This window comes from Trematosphaeria pertusa (assembly GCF_010094035.1).
Source record: "Trematosphaeria pertusa strain CBS 122368 unplaced genomic scaffold BU26scaffold_1, whole genome shotgun sequence".
NCBI lineage: Eukaryota > Fungi > Ascomycota > Dothideomycetes > Pleosporales > Trematosphaeriaceae > Trematosphaeria > Trematosphaeria pertusa.
The window spans coordinates 2844612-2857905 of NW_022987212.1; the positions used below are offsets into that span (position 1 = coordinate 2844612).

General features: G+C 51.2%; 6 protein-coding genes across 6 annotated transcripts; 3 read left to right on the forward strand and 3 right to left on the reverse strand.

Moving 5' to 3' along the window:
- Nucleotides 1-909: 909 nt before the first annotated feature.
- BU26DRAFT_599247 (P-loop containing nucleoside triphosphate hydrolase protein) lies at nt 910-2553 on the forward strand. The gene is made up of 5 exons (XM_033835083.1): nt 910-1386; nt 1436-1780; nt 1833-2119; nt 2164-2346; nt 2395-2553. Exons 1-5 carry the CDS (start codon nt 1122-1124, stop codon nt 2482-2484), a joined length of 1170 nt encoding a protein of 389 aa, XP_033691583.1. The 5' UTR covers nt 910-1121; the 3' UTR covers nt 2485-2553.
- On the reverse strand, nt 2147-3292 carry BU26DRAFT_25115 (uncharacterized protein). Its single transcript, XM_033821135.1, has 3 exons — nt 2965-3292; nt 2707-2917; nt 2147-2654 (listed from the first exon to the last, which is right to left on the reverse strand). The coding sequence occupies exons 1-3, from the start codon at nt 3163-3165 to the stop codon at nt 2527-2529; spliced, it is 540 nt and encodes a 179-aa protein (XP_033691584.1). The 5' UTR covers nt 3166-3292; the 3' UTR covers nt 2147-2526.
- Nucleotides 3293-4581: 1289 nt separating this feature from the next.
- Nucleotides 4582-6760, forward strand: BU26DRAFT_599248 (uncharacterized protein). Its single transcript, XM_033835084.1, has 5 exons — nt 4582-4953; nt 5022-5858; nt 5911-5989; nt 6043-6120; nt 6195-6760. Exons 1-5 carry the CDS (start codon nt 4776-4778, stop codon nt 6493-6495), a joined length of 1473 nt encoding a protein of 490 aa, XP_033691585.1. The 5' UTR covers nt 4582-4775; the 3' UTR covers nt 6496-6760.
- Nucleotides 6761-6821: 61 nt separating this feature from the next.
- On the reverse strand, nt 6822-8033 carry BU26DRAFT_513392 (uncharacterized protein). The gene has a single exon (XM_033827611.1). The coding sequence runs from the start codon at nt 8005-8007 to the stop codon at nt 6955-6957; it is 1053 nt and encodes a 350-aa protein (XP_033691586.1). The 5' UTR covers nt 8008-8033; the 3' UTR covers nt 6822-6954.
- A 171-nt stretch (nt 8034-8204) lies between these two features.
- On the forward strand, nt 8205-11041 carry BU26DRAFT_25186 (uncharacterized protein). Its single transcript, XM_033821143.1, has 4 exons — nt 8205-8653; nt 8707-8830; nt 8881-9365; nt 9424-11041. Exons 1-4 carry the CDS (start codon nt 8390-8392, stop codon nt 10714-10716), a joined length of 2166 nt encoding a protein of 721 aa, XP_033691587.1. The 5' UTR covers nt 8205-8389; the 3' UTR covers nt 10717-11041.
- Nucleotides 11042-11795: 754 nt separating this feature from the next.
- On the reverse strand, nt 11796-12692 carry BU26DRAFT_400246 (HET-domain-containing protein; the record flags this gene model as incomplete). The annotated part of the gene is made up of 1 exon (XM_033822788.1): nt 11796-12692. A coding segment is annotated over one exon (897 nt), but the record flags the coding sequence as incomplete, so codon positions are not given.
- Nucleotides 12693-13294: the final 602 nt, after the last annotated feature.

The following is a 13294-nucleotide window of genomic DNA, read 5'->3' on the forward strand; positions in this document are numbered from 1 at the left end:
CCCCGACACTCCCTGCACCTATCTAACAATAGGCAACTCTCGATGACATGCACGTCCTCCGCAACGAGGCTGAGACGTCCCTTAGCCTTCTATGGTTGCCTTCATGCACGTTTCTTGCACAGCCTGCGATCCGACACCTTGACACCCCTTCTCAGCTATCTCGTCGTCCAAAAAGACCGCCAATGGAGACGGGAAGGATTCTTCGACCCAGTCCGCTTAAACTCACCCAGCGTGGCCTTCCACATGTCATACTGTGTCATCCCACGGAAGGTCTCAAGCCCATTATTCCTTGCTTTCCCGTAGCGAGCGATGGTTTATGTTCGTATGCGTAGACTGAAGCTGTCGACATCGCTTGGGTGTTCCCCGTTGGGATAGACTACGGGCGCGTTGTCGGAATGGCCGAGGAGCGAGGCTCGTCGGCGAGCTATCTGTAGATGACAGCGGAGTTGAACGTCGGGGGGAGGGGGGCGGAGTTTGCGGCATCAGATGCTGCTAGAGTTGGGGCCAGACGAGGCACCAGGCATGTGGAGGTACGGAGGGATGTTTGATGACTCGATGGTCTGTTGTTCCAGAGTGAGCGTGCTGGAGTGTGCTGACGACGGCAGTTGAAATTGGCGCGCAGCTGAACTAGAGAGCTTGGGAAGCATGTCTTTGGGTAGGACGTCAGCTATTGCAGCCGTTCTACGAACGGTATTGAAGTACCTGCGTGGTGCGTGGGGAGCTGGACGTGGGAAACACGTTTTCCAACCTGCACGACCGAAGCAGTGAAGTCCAATTCAATCCTAGTCTCAACTCGAAATATGGCAGCAAAAGTACCTTGCGTAGCATGCGTCGCAGATCGTTAGTGCGAAACTTGTTATATTTCCCCGCTTATGGTGGGGCAATATAAAATCTTCTTGTCAGGCACCACCTCCCTTCATCTACACCGCTCATGCGTGCGCTTGTACTCCAGAACTTTTACGGGACACAGTATCTTGTCGACCGCTCCCGCACTGTCTTCCAGTCCCTACTCGGTTCTTCCGTTCTGCTAAAGCTACCTCCACCTGTTGTCGCTTGAGTCCATCCAAGCCAGCTTCTCCCATCAAGAAGCTTATCAGAAGAAAAGGCCGATCACGGTCATCATGGAAAGCGATCTCGCCGACTTGGACAATTCACCACTCCCCTTTCTGCATCTTATGGGGTCCCTCAAGCGCCTGCCACGAACGGGCTGGTTGAGAACAATCGAAAACCCGGAGAGTGTCGCCGCTCACATGTACCGGTTATCATTGATGGGTATGTTGGCACCGGATAATACAAACATGGAAAGGTGTATATTTCTAGCCCTGTGCCACGACATGGCAGAATCAGTGGTCGGAGACATACCCACATTTGCTGGAGTAACCAAGGGTAAAGTGTAAGGTTTCTTACGAAGTTACCAAACGTTGACATCCGTTAGAACATAAGTACAAACTAGAAGACTTTGGTATCCTGTATATCGAGAGCCTGCTAGCCACCTCTAACCCAGCTGCAGGTAAGAAGATCAGGAACGCGTGGGTAGAGTACGAGGAATGCAAGACACCCGAGGCTCGATTTGTGCGAGAGATGGACAAATTTGAGTGTTTAATCCAGGCACATGAATATGAGCAAATGACGTTTGGTGAGAAGGACCTCGAAGAATTCCAGGGACTGTCTTCCAAGATCAGCTCTTTCGAAGGGAAACGTTGGATGAAGCTGTTGCAGCAGGAGCGGGAAGCCCATTTCGCAAAGCGAAGTCAGCGAACTCATGTCATCTTTGTCATTGGTATGACCACCCTGTTAGCCCTTAGAACAGAGGGATAATAACCACAGTATAGGCGGTCCTGGAGCTGGCAAGGGGACACAATGCGCTCTTCTGTCAGAGGAGTTCGGCTTCCAGAGCATAGACTTAGACGAGTTGCTGCGCGAGAAGGCTGATGACCCAACGTATTCCCATGCGAAATTCATAAGACGCTGCATCGAGGAAGACGTACAGGTGCCAGTCCAGCTAGCGATTAGCTTACTGGAGGCGAAAATCAACAAAGGAGTAAGGGAAGGGAAGAGCTGGAGTCTGGTTTGTGGGTTTCCGAAAAACATGGAGCATCTTATCGAGTTTCAAGAAAAGGTTAGTATTAAGCTACTTAGACCCAACTCCGCTTACGCCAGTAGGTCCAGAAGACAAACTACGCTCTGCTTCTGAGTTGCTCCCCAGAGGAGCTGCTCCGACGTAGTCAAGAACAGCATTCAAATGGAGCAGACGGTGCGTCGGATGTTCTGAGGAGAACTCGGGATATCCCGGTTCAGAATGCAGAAGTCCAGAATTGTCTAGCAATAGATGGATACTTTAGCCGGGTGAGGATTACAGTAGAGGCGTATAGACATCTACTAATTGATTTGCAGGTAAACGGAGATGGATCCGTGGCAGAGGTCTACGGACTTGTCAAAAACGCTGTGAAGGGGTTTGTGCAGCATGCTGAAGAAGGCAAATAGATTTGTTATGTTCAGCCAGAAAGCGTAACGGTCGCCGTGCCGTCAATAAATGCTTTTGACCTCATAGCCACTCTCCTCGAAAACCAAAGAACTTATCGTGAAGCCTACACTATTCGGATCTCCATCTTCATACAATGCACTCGCTTCCCGACCAATCAAGCCAACATTTCCTACTCAAGTCAGTGCCTTGAAGTGAATATATAGATATTCTCCGTAACTCACGTAGGCGCGTGACCTGTGCTTGAAGCCACTTCATGAGTAGCAGGACTCTCGGGTCATTATCTACCATCTCCTTCGATCCCTGTAGGTCCCATTCTATTTCCAGAGGTTTTAACCCCATCGAACAGTGAAAATGCGATAGAAGGGAGTTGCAAGAGATGGTCGCTTTCTCAATAAGCGTCTTGGGCTTCGACGGATGTATCCAGAAACCGATCTTGAACAGTTAGACTAATGACAGTTAAAGAAAGGGAGGTTTCGAACCGGATCTGCGTAGCGGCTCCAAAACAGGTTTCTGCCAATGTCCAGCTCACGAGTATGTAGGAGGATAGTCAATGCTATGGTCACAATCGGCCATTCCTTTCGATATCTCCTCTCCATCATAGCTTGCAGGTCCCTTAAGATCTCCTTGTCGAGTGCGATCATTTTCAACTCTAGCAGGTGGCCTATTTGATTCTGGATCATACGGGGTACAGGTTTAGTGCCGTACTATGCAGAGGATCTCTCTTCAACAGTGGCCATCCCTAGAGTTTCATCACCGGCAAATTGCCATGTTCGTCTCATAATACAGAGAGTAGTGTAGAGCTCTAAGCATCGCCTTATGATTGAGACCTTCATTAATTAGCTTGTCATTTGTGGACTGGGAAGATCGCTCACATCTTTGTACAGTTCTGCTGCCTGGAAGAAGAATGAGATTGGATTCTGGAAAGTGCACGCGTCACTAAGGGACGCTTCAACGCAGTCCCGAACGTAAGTTGATATATCAATTTGGGCTTTGCTCAAGCAATAGGCTGTTGTTCCCGTCCAATGCCAGCCGGACTGGTTTTGTCGGAGGACAGAAACCTGGTTCGGATGGTTTGCGAGGAATGGAGAGCATTCAATATCAAGGTAAGGACCGTGGGGATATTGCTGTAGTCTGGCAGTAGTCCTCGGACCTGTCGAGCCCCATACAGCAGTGAATAGAATCTCATATGATTCGTTTTTCCCTTGAAGACCTTAGCATTCCCACGGGGTGACTGAAGCAGCAGCGTACATTTTTCGAACGGTTTATGCTGTGTAAACCGCTCTGGAAGACATATCTGCATAGGAAGTCCATGTAGGATGCATCGTTCACAACGATATTCTCCTCCTACCCTACGGCACTGAGTAGATATTAGTCTTCCGGCTAGCACCTCATTTGGCGGGGCAAATACCTCTCTCCTGAAAGCCCAACACCCAACACAACGAGAAGGCCTGGCAGAAGGAGAGGAATGCTTCCTAGTGACTCGTGGAAGGGGGCCGAAATGACACGGCAGTTCGGAATCAAATAATCGTGCAATTGTTGGGTAAAACCGAGCCGAAGCAGCTTCAATGGGTTCTAGGATTGGAGTGAAAGAAGCAGTTGACGCAAAACCCAGAGTCGCTGCATGGTGTTCTGAATTGGTGGTATGGTCGGGAAGGTAGGGAAGAGGCTGCGCGGCAAGTGGCTCGAAAGTGGGTGTATTGCTTGTATGGATTTGAGCTGGTTGAAGATATTCTAGATTAACGGTATTATAGGGAAGGTAGGTAAGAGGCTGCGTGGTAAGTGGCTCGAAAGTGGGTGTATTGCTGCATGGCCACGTGGTCGTCGGGTACGCATGCTGAGGGCCCGGGCCGCAAAAGCTTCAAGTCCATTGCTAGGGTCGCATACTTCGTATTTCTAGCGTTGATAGCAGAAGGCAGAAACAGGCTGTAATCTCGTGGCTATTGGGATCAGGTTCTCTCGCGGAGGAACGAGGCAGACGTTGTGGCTTAGCGCCTTGGCATTAGCGCTAAGTGCTAAAGTGGCTAGCGCATCGTCTCCAACGGCTTCCTTGTCTCCTACACGATTCGTCGTTTCACGCCGCAGCCTCACGATGGCGCTCGTATTCAATGCCGCCTGTAGGGGTCAGTGCATCAGTATAGATTGGTGTCACGGAATACGAACGCTATTATGACAAGCTCCCGTCTTTGATAAACAGACAACACCCCGACTCCTCAAAGCACACGCGAGCTTCGTCCGTCATTTCAGCTACCTCCCTAGCCTATAAGCATTGCTGTGTCCTCGTTTTTGCATCATGTTCACTTACCTCATCCTCGCAATCGCACAACTATCAATCGCACAAGATGGCCTAAGAGACCTGCTTCCTTTTCAAGGAACAACAGCGACTTTTTTCTCCAACACGAGTAGCTTGGATTTGGCGTCTCCGCTCCAGCTATTCAGACGGCAGTTGCAATGCGAAGACCCAGGGTACGGTTCGTCGAATTTCCCATGCGGCCACAAGCACAGTCAGATTGGATTGATTGATGACTTGTTGAATCAGTCCCTTGTGCGGATGGCTTGCACTGCTGTCTGCCTACCGATGATTGCTATCCGGAGCTGGATATGTGCTGTATTAAGGGCGGCGTGACGTGCGGGTATCACGAGTGCTATGAGGAGGGCGCAACATGCTGCCCGGATACAGGCGCCTGTCTCAGCACCAACAACGAGACCTGCTGTAACACGGCATCGCGCAGCGGCTGTTGTCGATCCGGGACCTCATGCTGCTCAGAGGCCAACGCGTGCTGTCTGGAAGGCGAGACCTGCTGTGCTGAGAGTTGCTGTTCATCAGGCACAGAATGCAAGAACGGCCAGTGCGTATCTCCGGTGCCTGTTCTCGAATTGCCCTACACACCCCTCGTCCTCGACGAGACGGTCAAGAACATGTGTCTCTGGATCCGCGACCAGAACCAAGCGAACCCGAACGAGATTGAGCTCACGTACAGTATTGTACGCAATGATGGGGGGAAATGCAAGGGATGCTGCAAGAACGTCGCGGTTCCGCAGGGTCGGGAGTATGAGGGCGAGAAGACGACGTGCGATGAGGCGCCGTTTGCGAAAACATACGAAGCACTTAATTCGGGAGCGCATCTTGCGTGCGTGGATTGGTACGAGAATTCTTTCCAGGGATGGTGGTTTGGGCAATGGTCGCGGTACACGAGGGCAACTGTGCCTGGCTTCAAGGATGGATCCAAGTTTATCGTGCGGATAACGGGGCTGGAGTGTTCGACGGTCAAAGAGTCGGATCTTCAGGGCTGTGGTTCGTCGGGGACGCCTAATCCGACTCCAAGGCTTCTTATTAAACGTGATGATAGATCCACGCCGACTTCTGGATCAGAGAGTAAGCGGAAGGTTCATTTGTTGATAGGAGAGCTTACTTACTTTTCGTGCAGCACGGGTAATTCCCTCGTCAGTCGCCAACTCCACCAACAATCTTGTCATTGTGCCATTTGGGGATCTCGAGGCAGGAACGTAAGTACCGGTAATTCCAGCTTGATCCAGGCAAACCCGCTCACTATTCCCAGATATAGCATGCAAGCCAAGCTTTCCGGTTCTGTCGCAAATGCGAGCCTCTGGGATAACATGGGGGATGAAGTGGACGGGTGAGTAGCCCAAAGCTTTCCCTCTCGTAACAGCAACGGATGAACAAGCACTGATTACAATATCTTATATCTAGTTCGACACGCGCAACTGCCGACGACATTACTTCTGGAAACAGCTTCGAGTTCACTGTCTTGGACTCCGCTATAGGTGCTGCGCTGCTCATTGAGACGCAGCAGAAGGAGGTCAATGTAACATGGAACTTTCGGCCGGCTTCTTCAACAACGTCTTCGGTGACGACGGGGCAAACTTCGACGAACTCGCAATTGCCGCCATCGACCGCACCCAACAGGCCTTCGAGTGCTGTAGCGTTGGTACTCATGCCGGGGTCTGCGTTGCTGGTGCCCTTAGCAGGGTTGCTCTTACTTCTGGTGTAGGGCATGGCGTAGATCATCCTAGTTTATACATACCTCTTCTAGGCTCTGAAAATGTAGGGTTCGCTTCAGGCCAACCCCAGAATAAAATGTGACAGATTCCATGGTAATGGTGTCGCATAATTGTGACAAGAACCGGTTCGAAAGCTGGGCTAGATCTGCAGATCCAAGAGCTTATGAAGGATCATGTAGTACTGAGCTGTACTCTGGGACGCTAGGCCTGACAAACGGCGAAAGCACGAGAAATTGGAGGGCACGCGGAGAAAAGGGTCTTTCTTCACACTTTCGCAGGCATAAAGTAGTCGAATGAGATCATTACGTACTATTTCGGTCCTTATGTCATAACTAAGAGTGCTTGAGTTTAGTTCTCCAGACCCGGCGTCCGGTAGAGCTACGCATATTTCGCTATGCATGGAAAAACGTGTTGGTCGAAGCCTCCAGCACAGAGATGCCCACGGTGGCTCATTCTTCGTCGATGTCCATGTACTTGTGTATGTACACTAGTTGTGTGCTCTTCTCCAAGTGTTTGCCTATGGCATCGATGTCAAGTAGCTCATGAGCCCTTGCTCTATAGTAGATACCAGGATTAAGCTCATCTTCACGCAACAATATGCCAACTCTTCCCATCTCGCCGTGGCCGAGAGGCATTAGCCACGTGTTTTTCGGCCAACGTAAGAGATCGCATGTGATTTTAAGTCCTTTATTGGTGATTGAAAACTCAGGTCCACATGTGTCTGCTCCAAAGTACCATCGGTATCCGGCGAACTCTTGAGGCGACTCTGCCATGATTCCTCGGCGGAGCAACGTATTGCGTTCAGCTCTCCATGCAAACAGGGTGAGGTCGTTCGTCTGCTTTATTATTTGCTCCTGCAGTCTTAAGAATGCCTTCTTGCCCTCGCCGTATAGTAGTGGTAGATTGACGTTGAAAATCCCGAAGAGACAGTAAGCTATGTCTTCTTCCCTTGTCGTCTCGCGCCGTGCAGCCCATGACATTCGTGTCGCCACCGGTATACTGTTGAGGGGCAACGAGCCACGAATCACTAGCGACGATATTCCAGTGATATCGTCAAGAGTGTAAGCAAGGCCCTCTTTTGTTCCGAAAAGCTGCCATTGAGCATCGTAGAAGCGGACATCGCGTGGCGCGATCAGTTCTTGCAGGGTCCAGCCTCGTGTGAACCATCGACAGCGACTGATATCGGTGGCGCGGCCCGGAAGACGGAAGTCGCTCAGGTAGACATAGCACCTGGCAGACCTCCGGTACCACTTGAACACTGAAGAAGATTTGTCGATACAGCAGGTGTCTATCCAGACCCATGCATAGCCATCGTTTCGTGCGAGCTCACATGTCTTGAATATCTTCTCTGAACCCAGCTTCTGCCTAAGTTCCTCGACGCCGCAGTAGTCGTTGAAGGAGATCTCGTGTGCTTCCCATGTGTGCGAAAGGATAGCGTATGGGGGTATTTGCTTGCCGATGAACTCTTCGAACTGCAGGGTGACACAGTTGATAAGTCGCATTGCTGAGGATGGGTGTCATGTTGAAGAGTCTAGCTCGACGCTGGCTAGGCTGAGAAGACTGGGCTCTAGGGCTGAGGTTGGAGTTGCAGTCGCGCTATTCCCTTTTCGAACCGCGCTAACCGTATTTGGGTTGCGGTGGAGGTCTTGTTTGAACGTCCAATCAACTGGTTGTTCACACCTCAGGCAGTGCTCCGTCACAACATCATCCAGTCTCAGTCCCAGGTTAAAAGAGATGCGATTCCACTACTTCTCTCTCCTCTCTGCACCATTCTATCCTCCTTGACTCTGCTTCTCACTGCTACACAAGAGCCGGCCAACGCGAATTTCTCTCAAATCAAGCTGCAACCGTTACCGCTTAGCTCAACACTCTTGACGTACCAACATGGATACCATAGGCCCGGAAATGCTGCCAGAACTGCCATCGCGGGGATCGAAGAGGAAGCCCACACTCGGTGAGGCTCCAGTTACCAAGCGTCCGAGGAAGACATCGCACGCAATGCCAGCCGGGGTGTTCTCCTGCTTCACGCTGGACGGTAAGGACGCGAGTCTCCACCGGAGATCCGCATTCTCTCTTAAAAGGAAAGAGGAAGTCAGGGGCATCAGGAAAAAAGGCGCTTGTCTGAGATGTAGACTTCTCAAACGGGCTGTATGTCATGATTCCGCTAGTACTGGCTTACGCGCAAAAGCTGATGATGATAGTGCTCGGGCGAAGATCCATGCAAGACATGCATTGCTGCTGCCAGGGCAGCAGCGAATTCGAAGGCCTTGATGTGGATGGAGTGCATCCGACCGTCTTTTCAGATGATGAACATCTTCGACACAGGTACACTCCAGCCTGATCGGGATATTTATCGATTGCTGAAGATTATACAGGCCATCAACTCCCTGGCGAAGCCCGCGTCAACGACATAGTGAACAGTCTACTTGATGACGACGTCTCCCTAGGTTTCCACATTCCCTTCGCCCTCAACGTGGAAGCCGCATCGTCTCACCTCGCTCGATGGCTGTCTGACGATGACTCGCCATCTACATTCAGTGTCGTCGGGATCTTCTCCTGTAGCACGAATACAAATTTACTTCAGAACGCCCTGGATCCTAGCCTTGGGAGGGACCTACGACTCTTCGTGCATCTGACCACGTATATGTACACGACTGGGATGGAGGGTGGCTACCAAGAGTACACTGATGGGGAGATCCAATCCGTACGCGATTGCGTGGGGCATAGACTTCTGATATCGTTTGACGCGCTGCTCAGACCTACCGAGATGGAAGCCTCCGGGGATAAGCTTGGGAAGTTGAAGTCCTTATTCCTATTGTTGTTGGGCACTATCGTGGGTTTGAGGTACACATACCCAGAGGCAAGTTGTCCGTAGGAGAGATTCCTTGCCTTAGTCCATTGCTAACATAATGGCGTAGGTGATAGAGAATCCTGGGCCAGGACGGTCCGCGCTTGAGTCGAAACAGGAGGCATTACTGCGACTGCTGTGCCACTATCTCATCTACATCGGCAAAGCCACCTCCCTCCTCGAGAATTCGACTGACGAGAAGTCCCTCCTCACAAAGTGGAAAACCCAGTGGAACAAACCGGCGGAGTTCACGTGGCACCCCGCTAAAGGACTGGAAATGCACTACCGGATAGAGCCGCCCGCTGACTGGATCGTCTCTTCCTCCGAGGATGAATCGTTGAGCAGCATCGACATTGATCTTTCGGAATTCGATGGCATCGAGCAATTTACACAGAATGCGGATCTGCTGAAGTGCAACTCTTGCGGTATGTTCTGGACCAGCTTGGATGCGAATGGCTTTTGCCAAATCTGCCGGCCTGATACGTCTAGTGAAGGCCCGCTCTTCCTGCAATCACCATTCCTTGAGGGCTTTGATTTCATTGATATCTTTGGGGCGAGCAGTCCGAATAGTAACTTGGCTAACACCGAGTTGTCTTCCTCCTTCGACCACCAACCACTTCAACGCTTCTCAACGGCTTCACAGGAATCACACAGCACCTGCCTTTCCTGTGAGAAGGTGATTGAAGTCGGTAGCAACTTCTGCTCTCAAGCGTGTCGGCTATGTTATTCGGAGCACACGGATGTTATCGATCCACAGACTCCCTCCAAGTTAGCGATCGCCTACTCGCCGCTCACAGTTCCACCTATTCCTCCGTCCCTTAATGACAGCGCACGACCAGCTCAGGAACTAGGTCTAGCGCCGTCCGACCAAACAGCCAGCTACTGGTCCTCCGGCAACAACGCGGCTCCAGAAATTTCCACTCATTGGCTGGGGTTGGAAAATGGAGGGGAGCAACCTCCCGACGCGGAACTAAGAGCGGAAATGGAAGGGAAAGAGGAAATAATAGGCCGCTCTGTACCCGGACCTCAGCCCTCAATCCTGTTGCCGTCTTCTGACCATCTCCAAAGCTCTGCCAGCGCGGAAACTGACGGGCTTGACCCGAACTCACAACCACCCATCCCGCCACCTACTCTCAGTCGCGCGAACAATGGCCGTGCACCTGCAAAGCAGAAGAAAACATACTTCTGTGACGCTTGTAAGGATGAGATGTTTCGCCCGCCAAAAAACTGGCATTTCCATCGGACGAAATCTTCGGATTATAGGACCTGTGTATGGTGCGGGTCCCCTACATTCGACTACGAGTGCACCGGGAATTGCCGGGATGGTACGGATAGGACAGGGAGGCTGAGACTACTCATTTGATGAAGACCTTTAACGAGCTTTCTCATGCGGCTGCCAATATCTTGATGTACTGAACGAGTTTCGTTGAATTTCATTTCGCCCAATTCCTTCGTACATTTCTCCACTTTGGTACTAGCAACAAGAGAAATTATGTTTCATGAATAGTCCTATGTGATCGGCCTTTACGCATAGCCAACTTCCCTGCACCTCGCCTTCGCCTGGCTCAGCAACATCACTACACCCATTAGTCTCCTGCTTATACACTCACTCTGCCCTCCCTTGTTCTACGTCACTCACGTGTTTTCTCCACACCAATCAGGATGGGTGATAAGGCGCGATCTCAGGCCACTTTACACAATGAGCGAGCGACTACGTAGTAAGACCATTAATCTTTCTCCACACCACTTTCCCTGATACGAGATGCCATCACCGAGCGTAAACCGATGCTCACACCTACTCCCACTGTCTGTTGGTGAATCTTTCGGCCTGGGCAGTGAGTTGGGGGGAAGTGAGAGTTTCGTTTAGTTCGACGGCGACATGCCCGTGGGGGCAAAGTCTTGATTCGTCTTGGGACCCTACGTGACATGCAAGCCAGATCGTTTGTCTGCAACGTTCAGCGTGAGGTTGTTTATGTTCGCTCACCTACGTGAAATGCTCGGATCTTTCTCAGGTTAAAGTAGGTTGGCAATCGAGCGCTCCAGCTCCTCTACCTGTTCCTCGAAGATCCCGTTGACAAGGGCTCGTCTGTAGGGGGGTTCCTGCGCGCGCACCCCCAACTCCGGACTTGAGGCTTGCCCAAGCATCCGAGATGCGTTACCTATGCCGACAGCATATGTGGTATAGAAGTCAAACCTGTCCGTGATCTCATCTTCGGATCTTATCTGCCCATACTCCGCAATATCCGCATTCTTGACAATGTATAACAGCTCGGTTGTGTAGATGTCTCCCTCCTTCTCCCCCGCGAGGGTATCTGGCAAACATCTATATATTCTCCCCCAGCGTTCCATTAGGAAGACGCCTAAGGGTAAACGCACCCAGCTGCTGGGCTTTTGGCAGTTGAGAGGCATGAATATTGTGGGGTTTGGGCCTGGCAGACGCAAGATTGAGGTCTCAATCCGTAGACCCTTGTTGGTGAGAGTGAACTCGGGGTTCTTATTCACGTCTGTCTTGGAGTGTATGTCTCCAGCGGACGCAAATTCGCGTGGTGACCGAGCGAGGAGACCCCGACAGCATTGCTCGCCTTCGCTCGACCAGGCAAACAATGTTAGGTCGTTGCTTTCTTTCATGATTTCTTCTTGAAGCCGAATGAAAGCTCTTTCGCCTCCTTCGCCGTACAGGAGAGGCAAATTGACGTGGAAGATCCCAAAGAGACAATAAGCGATGTCTTCCTCTCTCGTGGTTTGCCGCCCAGCTGCCCAAGACATTCTCTGTGCAATAGAATATTCGCTGTATCGCCGAGACATTGTTGTCTTAAAGACAGGTTCCGGGATCGTTGTGATCTCTGAAAGGATGCTACTGATTTGAAGTCGTGACCCAAAATATCTCCAGTGGCAATCGAAGAACCAGACATCCCTGGGTGCAAGAAGCTCCTGCAACGTCCAACCTCTGTAGAACCATCTGCATTTAGACAATACTCTTTTCGCATTAAGCGACGCTGCTATCGGTTGATCGTCACCACGGAGCTCGTCGAAGTCAAAGTCGCTTAGATACGCGTAACACCGCCGGGCGGCCCCGTACCACTTGAACATGGAATTGATCGCCTCGCTAAGCTCCGCACTGCTGCTTTTATCGATGCAGCACGAATCAACCCACACAAACTCGTATCCATCTTGAATCGCTCGCTCGCAGGTCCTGAAAAGTTTTGCCGCCGATTTGGGGTGCCTGAGGTGGGCCTTAGGATTGTAATATTCCTTGAACGATAGCTCTTGCTCTTCCCAGGTATGTGAGAGGATGGCATACGGCGGTATATTTTGTCCGAAGAACTCCTCAAGATGACGTGTCCGACAATTGATGAGCCTCATAGCCTGGTGGTTCCTCGGCTGGAAGGGAGTGACCCGGCGAGGAGAAAGATCAATCCGACGAAGCGTATTCCGCTCCTGTAGTAATTTACCGCGGCCCAAACAAAGCGAGGCGAACTTGGAAAGAGATTGGCTCTGTGAGTTGGGCTGTTGGCGGAGTGGGGTAAGGCGGAGGATGAGGCCAGCCTAGACGCTCGGCTCTGGATTTTGTGATGCGGCAGGTCAATCCGACGACCACGCTCTAGCTCTCTTCAAGCCCCGCAGAGGTATATTTCCGGGAACAGGAAGGAAAGGAAGGGGAGATGTTGCAAGGTGTTGGTTGAATGGGGAAGGCTGAGGTGTAGCCCCGGGGAGAGCTGACCGTTTAGAACCCACTAGTACCCTTTCGGTTTAGCTCCACATTCGAAAGGAAGGAACGCCCAGCCCGTCTTCCACTGCACTGAATATGTCCAATTATCCTATTCGAATCATGCCATCTAGTTCGCGAATAGCTAACCTTATGCTGACTGAAATGCGGTGAAATACTTCCCATGTTCAAATTCCGGGTATCTGAAAGGCGTGCTCGTGCTTGCTTGCTAAGA